Here is an 8,363-nt window from a genome sequence, read left to right as displayed (position 1 = left end):
TATAGACTGAGGTTGGCTAACTTATTGTTGACATAATAAGAAATGTGATGTGATAGCTTAACTTAGTCACTTTTCATCTTCCAATCACAGTATGTCTGCAGAGGTGACAGCCGTGCTGGTGGAGGATGCCAGTCCTCATATGTTGTCTTCGTCTTCCAGTCCCCAGCAAAAGGCCAAGACACGGGAAGACACTCTGAAGATGCTTGAACCTTCAAGGAAGAAGCTGCCTTCCCTTGAGGCACAGCGCATCTCAGGCATATTGGAAAACTGCATCAGCCAGGTTGAGATAGTGGCCATGCTGCCTGCTGTGTTTACCCACTTAGACAGCCAGTCTAATGGTCTTGACAAGGAGTTGAGTGGGGCGCTTAGAGAGCATCGACTCTTAGAGGAGAGACTGGAGAGCTTGGATGGTCTCAAACAGGGGACAGATGGGGGACAGGAGGGAGAACCTGGGGAAGCAAGGGAGAGAGCGAGAGCTCAGCTTGAGAGGGATATCAAGAGCTCCTTCAGGAATGTGTTGAGGCTATTCCGAGCCCATCCTGACGCCATTCTTGCCTTGAGGGCAGAGGTAGATATGGAAGCCGGGGTGAATGAGAGCATGCAGAGTCTAGTTGGAGGACTGAAGAAGTTCCATGGGTTTATGCTAGAGCGGCTGCTGACCAGCTCTGAAGAGGAGCGACAGCAGAGCGTCTACATGGAGGAGGTGTCTTCACGCCATGCCCACAACATGGAGCTGATGGCCTCATTGGAAGCAGAAGTAGCTGCAGCCATCAAGCACAGGGATGCAGAGGTGAGGCACCAAATTACATTACATGTGGATGTCAAATGCGAGATCTTTACTCACAAGGAGGTAGTCTACAATAAGTATCACCTATGTAGCCTTGGAAGAATAAGAGTACTCACTTACACCAATAGATCTGCTCTCAACTTTTCTCCTGTCTCATCTCTCCTATCTTCCTCTTTGCCTCTCAGATTTCTAAGAAGGACGATGTGATCAAGAAGTTGAAGACGTCTCTGCACCACATGGAAAAGATGTCAAAAGACTTTATATTGCGGACGCAGCAGGATGCAGACAAGCAAAGCCAGTCGCATGTCAAGACGTCAGAGATGAAGCAGACCCGCATGCAACAGGAGATCGATCAACTGAATGTTCAGCTCAGCAATCTGATCCTTGAAAACCGAGAGGCAGAGACAGTAATCCGCGAGGTGAGCCTCATTATGCAAGTTTAGTATACCCAACGTTTCACATTAAAAGTGTCACATTTAATTTCCTCCAAAGAGAGGTGGTTTCGTACACACATCAAATTTAACTTCAGTCTAACACTGCGTCAGCCCTTATTGTTTTTCTTCCCTGGCAGAAAAATTACAAGGTGGAGACAGAGATAGAAAACCTGATCCAGAAGTATGATGCTGACATGGAAGAGAAACAGGTACAAACTGAAACCTGCTGTCTTCTCTGCGTGGCAAAAGCCGCTGAGAGAAATACATCTGGTTACATGCACAGAGCACTCTGGATACTAGTTCATATCCTGGTTCATGTTCAGGATAAGGTGTTTATATGCATCCCTATATCCTGGTCACAAATATTCATCTAACTAACAGATTATTCTGAATATTGCCATGGAAATGTAATTTGCAAAACCTAACTGTAAACAGAGTAAGATGTATACATGCCACAGTATCCTGGCTAATATTGTCATATCTACTACTATCATATATGCCTTTCTCTCAGATTTCTAGAACGGGATATGAGCTTTTCCTGGCCATTGTTAATTTTGTTGTTTGGCCATGTTGTTTAGATGTGCCAGCTCTTAAATGTGATTCCCAAATAATGTTGGAATATTAATGTACATACTGTATGTACTCATTGTATGTTTAATAAGATTTAATTTCCCAGTCATTGTTTTGATTGAGCTTTCTCTTTACTGCGAGTATCTTCTTCTTTTCACCATCACCATCTCTTTCTCTCTCCTTTTGATTTCCCCCCCACCACCCTCACCTCCCTCAGGTGGAGCTGGAGGAGATGCAAAAGACTTATGAGGAGGAGGAGGAGGAGCTGAGGAAGCTGGAGGAGGCCTACGCCGTCCTGGAGGTGGAGTACAGCCAGATCCAGGAGGAGCGTCGGCTGGCGGAGGAGAGGAGGGAGGAGGAGAAGAGGGAGCTGGAGTTGAAAACCAGAGCTGCCATTCTCGCCCAGGCCTGGTGGAGAGGCTACTGCACTCGCAAGGCCATGAAGGGCAAGGGCAAAAGCAAGAAGGGCAAGAAGGGAAAAGGCAAGAAGGGCAAATAAACCACCAGCTAATCTCATGACCCTGGTGCTGCAGCGAGACTCTCTAGTTGCAGAGCATGGATCTAGAGCATGGATGTTTATATTTTCTGGAAAAGGGCCTGTTGAGCAAATACTGGTGTTACATTCATCTCAATATGTTTGTCATTTATATATATTATTTTTAATAAGTACATCTCTTAATTAACATCTCTCTTAACACTGTTAACTGCTGTTTCGTGTGCATTTATTATTACCGTCAAGCTGTAATGGAATGTAGCTCTTTCTAGCTCTTCATAAACAGTATTTACTGTGTGAATACAGTTTCTGAAGGTAATGCAAACTAATCAGAAATAATGAAACAGTCAAGGAAAATTAAAAACATTTAATATTTCACATGTAATACTTTTCATGATCAGAAAACGATGGCATATGACATTGTTCAGATTCCTTGGGAATGCCAGTTGCTATTCGCTAATTGGCCACAGAGTGGCAGCACAGGACCTTGTGTTCTGAATCTGTCTGTCTGTCTGTCTATCTATCTATCTATCTATCTATCTGAATAGCCTGTATATACACAGCACAGTATACATAGCACAGTATACTGTATATTCTGCTCCATACAGTCTCCTGTGTGGAGTTGCGTTGCCCTCTTGGTCTTGTCTTGCTCTTCTGTTCAGTCCAGCGTTGTGTCTGTGGGAGGGGGTTTGATGTCTTTCACTATGTCAGTGTGGTTCTGGATGAAAATCTGGATCTGAGAAGAACACACTGTATTAAGTTGATTGTTTCCTGTTGCTGGGCTCTGGCTGTTTGTCTCTGCCATGACAACACTTACATCCCTGTGAGGATACTTACCTTGTCCAGCTGTTCCTCTGTGTCATCAATAGCCACACCTTCCTCTCCTCCTATCTCCCCATCTGTCATTTGGTAGAGGTTAAGGGTTGCCATCTTGATTTGGCCCAGTAGGAGTGTCTCCTTTGCTGCAGTGTTCTGGATGTGGTTCCACTTACTTTCCTGTTTGGAGATAGGGACAATAGAATTTAATGGAACAGGAACTGATCTGGCTCTAGCTTGGATGTCTGAGTTTGACTCGTGTGATTACGCCTGGTACCCATGTGAGAGCTTCTGAGCATGTCTGGTCTAGCTGTGTCTGCAGCTGGGACAGCAGGTTGTTGTTCTGCAGCAGCAGGCAGCTCTGCTGGTCTATGTATGTCTGCAGGGCTCCTCTCTGGCTGTCAGCCTGCTCCTGGACCCCACTCTCCCTCTGACAGAGCTGCTCTCTGGTGATCAGAAGAGTCTCAAAACGACCCAGCAGCTCCCACACCTCCTCAAACTGTAGCACACAGGCGAGCACATACATACACACACACACACACACACACACACATACACACACAAACATTAAAGAAACACCCCAAAATGAAAATTCATTCATTATCTACTCCCAAACTATTGAAGTTATGAGGCCGTCTTTTTACAGATCAAATTTCTCCAAACAACTTGTGCAGCATAATCCCAGTGTTTTGTAGCCAGTTTTGTTTGGAGAGGTTTCCTCTACATTTTATGCTTTTTTTTTGGAGCTGTAAAAAGATGGCCCTGTTAACTTCAATAGTTTTGGATGAGGCTGACATGGAACTACGGGGGATAACTGGCTATATTTGGTGGTCCTTTGAACTTAAGTGAAGTTTCAACTCACATGGGGGCAATGACTGGATTTTCATTTTTATGGTGAACTATTCCTTAAAAAAACAAATTAGTCACAAGTTTGTCTGCCATGTAGTAAATTCCAGGGTATTGTAGATCATGAGTTCCCAAACCTTTTCATTTCAAGGACCCCCGAGACAGGCATGCATCAAACCACACACTTCCATTTGATAAGAGTTTGTCCCACATAGCCTGTTCAGAAGAATTTTGACTTTCCCTAACGACTCTTCATATTATCGTTATGGGAGATAACAGTGGAGAGAGTGAAACCTATAAACCTATGATCATAGTAGTCACTCTTCTACATTCTGTTATAGGCCTAATACTAACTTTTAGAGGATAAAATAACAGTGACATTAAACTTTAGTTTTGCTGAGAACGCTCTATAGGACCCTTTCAAGGACCCATGGGGCGCCCTGGACACCAGTTTGGGAAACACCGCTGCAGATGATGCATACTTACAGTACCTTAGCCATTTTGAGGACCTGTTCCAGGAAGTTCCAATACAGATTGCTCCTTTGCACCCGGCGCTGCAGCTTCTGTTTTATCTCCTCCAATGCAGCGCACTCCTCCTTCAGTCTCTGTATCTCTGCCTCCTTCTGAAGCACAACTTTCCTCTCGTTCTCTGCTTTCTTTGCACCTCTGCTTCTCTTAGCATCATTCTCCTACATTGGGGGGAATGTTGAGGAAGAAAGTCATCTGACGCTCAGCTCCATCCATGCAATTACAATTATTGTATATAATAATGGGGTCGTGGATGAAATGGTCGTCTACTGTACCTTGAGAAATCTATCGAAGTTTAAAAGCGACTCCTTCAGTTTCTCTTCCTTCATGAGCACTTCATCTCTGCGCTGTCGCAAACTCTTCCTTTTCAGCTCGAACTCCTACATAAACACACGCAGAGGGCTGGCAAACATGAACATTTAGGAAGATTTATGATACATGGATATGTGGGGCAATGACCATTAAGAAAAAGAATGAGAGCATGTATATGCATTTTGTTCCTCGCGGGACCACGCATTGAAACGTGAGTAAATTCTGCACCTCTCTGTGCGCCTTGAGCTGTTTATCAACCTCAATAATCTCTCTGCGTTTCTCCAGCATCTGTGTGGCTCCTGTCATCAGATACCTCTCGCCCACAGGCAACTTTCTGCTCACACACAAGTAGAAAGTTATTAACATTGATTACTCTGATTGATTTAGCTGCATGGGCTTCACACACACACATACACACACACACACACACACACACACACACACACACACACACACACAGAAAGAATCACACAACATACTCACATTAAAACCTGTTCCTCATGGATGGTCCTGAAATAATCCTCTAAATTCATGGCCATTTTATCTGATGCATCAAGCCTTTCAGATGGTGTTACACAACTTTTTAAACTTCCTTCTCCTACTTTGCCAACTTTCTCTCAAACAGTCTCTCCTCCAGTGTTGCAGTGCCTCAGTTTCCATGGTAACACCCATACAAAGAGCCTTTACAGCCCCCAGTGGCGCAAACATGCACACCATGACGTATTTCCTCCTCCCATGTGTCCACTGCATAAGGCCTCATCAAATCCTGAAGCATGAGGTTGAAACATCTGATTGGCAGGTGTGATCTTGAGATGTGTGATCTTTTCACTTTAAGCACAAAAATCACACTTAATATCACACCTTTCCTCTCGCCACAGCGCACGCAAGCACGTACACATGTTTACACACCGCACTCATCATTATACAAAGACATACATGTCGACACTTCACTGTAAACACGTTAAGGTACAGTCAGTGACAAAATCAGTCTAGTTGGTACACATTTCTGGTCAAAAGATGAATATGAAGCAAAACTATCTGCTCACATTTTGAAATGGCAGTAGTTGATGTCAGTCCACATACTTTTAGTTGAGCTTAAAAACCAATAAATGGCAATCTACGGTCACTTGGTCACAAACCCCTGAAATTGCTAAATTTGTGCGCCAGCAACATCTGAATCATGATATATTTATCTAATGGATTTGGGCTGATGCACTACCTTTGATGTACACACTGCACCAAAGTATTGTAATGTGTAGTCAATCCTACATCTGAAAACCAGTTTAGATGCAACTTGGAAGAGTTTGCATTTTGGCCTTAACAGAGTCTAAAAAGAAGGTATGAATAATCTGGTGGCATTGGTGGGTCCCAAAATTCATACAGTTATTGTATAATGAGGGTTATGCAACCAAATATCAAATTTAAATGAGTTCATTTTACAATGAGTATTTGTTCAATGCTAATGCACACATGAGGTCAAGGGACTGATCTTAAGATGTTTGCTAACATGTTTTTAAACTTTAAATGTCAGAAGCGGGCAGTCAGTTCTTTTATTTCCTGTTCATCTTTTAATCTGAAAATAAATGTAATAACTACAGAAAAAATATTTCTGTCACTGTGGCAATACGTTCACGACTGAGTTTATATCTAAAATATCTTCAAAGACTTGTTATCACCTCTCAGTGAGAATATCGGAATATAGGATGGAGATAATGCCACTCTGAGGCTACACTGTCACACCAGTAGCACTATTCATTAAAGTGCCACTGGTGACAGAGGATGGTGGCATTAGCACGCATAATGGAAATGCTGTGTGCTGTTATTTTTGCATAATAAATGCCAGGTGTGCCAAGGATGGTGATGCTGACAAGGACAGTAGCAGAACCAGAGAAATGCATCTGCAGATGTAAATGTATAGCGTGTGTACACACACACGGAAAAAAAAATGTGCGTGAGCAGAGACTGAGAGTGGGAGAGAGAGAGAGGCAAGACCAAGAGGCAGTGAAGGGGAAAAACAACAACACAGATAGCTGGAGGCAGAGATGCCGCTGTATCCATTTTTGATGAGTAGATGGCTTGCTGCACATACACACACACACAGACATAGCACTTTATTAATACTAATGGAATGATGCTATTAGAATAAAAGCATGTTGTGTCGGGTGACGGGGGACAGTGTGAGGCTGAGGAGATGGAGACATCACACCCATGTAAACACCAGCAGACCTTTTAAGAGCCAAGGAGCAAGAGGAGAAGAAGATGAGTCAGTCGGAGCCTGTGATGGCAGGCGGACAGCCCACAGGACAATAAGAAATAGCACCATTCATTTTAGTTAAATCCATATAAATGGAGAGGGTGGACAAAATAATGGAAACACCTGACAATATATTAATATCACATACCTGATAAAGAATAGGGTCATCCTTTGTGCTTAGAACAGATCCAGTCCTCCTTGGGATGCTGTTATACAAAACCTGAACTGTGCTTAGCCTTCATCTGGTGTTCATAAAGCCACTGTTGAATTGTTTTGGAAGTGTGTGTAGGGGTATTATTATCTTGGAATATGGGACCATCATGAGGGAACAGTGTTTGCACCATAGGGTGCACCTGGTACCCTAAAATGTATTCCATAGCCATTATACGACCGTGCAGAGCAACCATCGCTTCTAACGACTCCCACAAGATGGCTGCCAATACCACTAAAAATCCACCACCATGTTTAACAGTTGGCATCAGACATTGTGGGTTGAAGGCATCCTTTGCTTTCTCCAAATGTAAACCCATCTGGATGGAGGCAAAATAGTGAACAACAACTCGTTAGACAATATTACTTTTTTCTTTTGCTCGTGGCTCCAGGTTTTGCCTTCCTGACACCAGGTTATGTGTCTCTGTCTTTTGGCCTTGGATTTATGGCAGCCCTGCCATAAATACCAGCTTTATGAAGCTGACCACATATAGTTTTTGTTGAGTCTTTGTCACAGATGTGTTGATTAAATTCTGTGGTAATTTTTGAGGCCATAGCACCGCAGTGGCAACTACTCTGTTAAGTGTGTCTTTCTGTCGGTGAGCTTCGACTTGCAGCCACTGTTCCTCTTTGCCTGACGTGGTTTGTCCGTGTTTGGCATATGTTGTCATAATTTTCCAGACAGTTCCCCCTGCCATATTAAATAAAAAATGCAGTTTTTGTGACTGATGGTTCTGCAATTCAAGCAGTGACTATTTGGCCTCTTTGGAGCTCTGTTAGTTGCCTCATGTTGCTTTGAAAACACACATAAAAGTGGTGTTTGTCAAACCTCATGCAAAGTTGACATACTGCTAATTGGCATTCAGCTTAATATGACTCGCCTTTCCACAGTAGCTGCCTTTGTAATTGTGATTTAGTTATTTCAAAGTTCAGATTCTTTTTCATGTGGTGTTTTCGTTATTTTGTCTAGCCCCTGTATATCCTGCTGTGCATTCAGCTATTCTCCTTAGCTCTAACTTTCATTTCCGTTTCAGCTCTTCTCTCACAGGAATGTTGACTGGACACTTTGACACCTTACGTTTCTTTGCTTGTAATAATGGAAATCTAGGAATG

General features: G+C 43.1%; 2 protein-coding genes across 2 annotated transcripts; one reads left to right on the top strand and one right to left on the bottom strand.

The window, feature by feature from the left end:
- The first annotated feature begins 186 nt into the window (after positions 1–186).
- On the top strand, positions 187–2,387 carry iqcd (IQ motif containing D). The gene is made up of 4 exons (XM_071513667.1): positions 187–790; positions 973–1,206; positions 1,359–1,430; positions 2,009–2,387. Exons 1-4 carry the CDS (start codon positions 200–202, stop codon positions 2,288–2,290), a joined length of 1,179 nt encoding a protein of 392 aa, XP_071369768.1. The 5' UTR covers positions 187–199; the 3' UTR covers positions 2,291–2,387.
- Positions 2,388–2,942: 555 nt separating this feature from the next.
- cfap73 (cilia and flagella associated protein 73) lies at positions 2,943–5,325 on the bottom strand. The gene is made up of 7 exons (XM_071513598.1): positions 5,270–5,325; positions 5,015–5,120; positions 4,750–4,854; positions 4,438–4,635; positions 3,378–3,599; positions 3,122–3,280; positions 2,943–3,020 (listed from the first exon to the last, which is right to left on the bottom strand). Exons 1-7 carry the CDS (start codon positions 5,323–5,325, stop codon positions 2,943–2,945), a joined length of 924 nt encoding a protein of 307 aa, XP_071369699.1.
- Between the last annotated feature and the right edge of the window lie 3,038 nt (positions 5,326–8,363).

The sequence above is a fragment of the Centroberyx affinis genome, unplaced genomic scaffold, assembly GCF_046629955.1.
Source record: "Centroberyx affinis isolate AG114_WGS23_722 - 3 ecotype Tasmania unplaced genomic scaffold, CSIRO-AGI_Caff_v1 ptg007379l_1, whole genome shotgun sequence".
Classification (NCBI taxonomy): domain Eukaryota; kingdom Metazoa; phylum Chordata; class Actinopteri; order Beryciformes; family Berycidae; genus Centroberyx; species Centroberyx affinis.
This window is presented reverse-complemented; position numbering and strand designations above follow the sequence as displayed.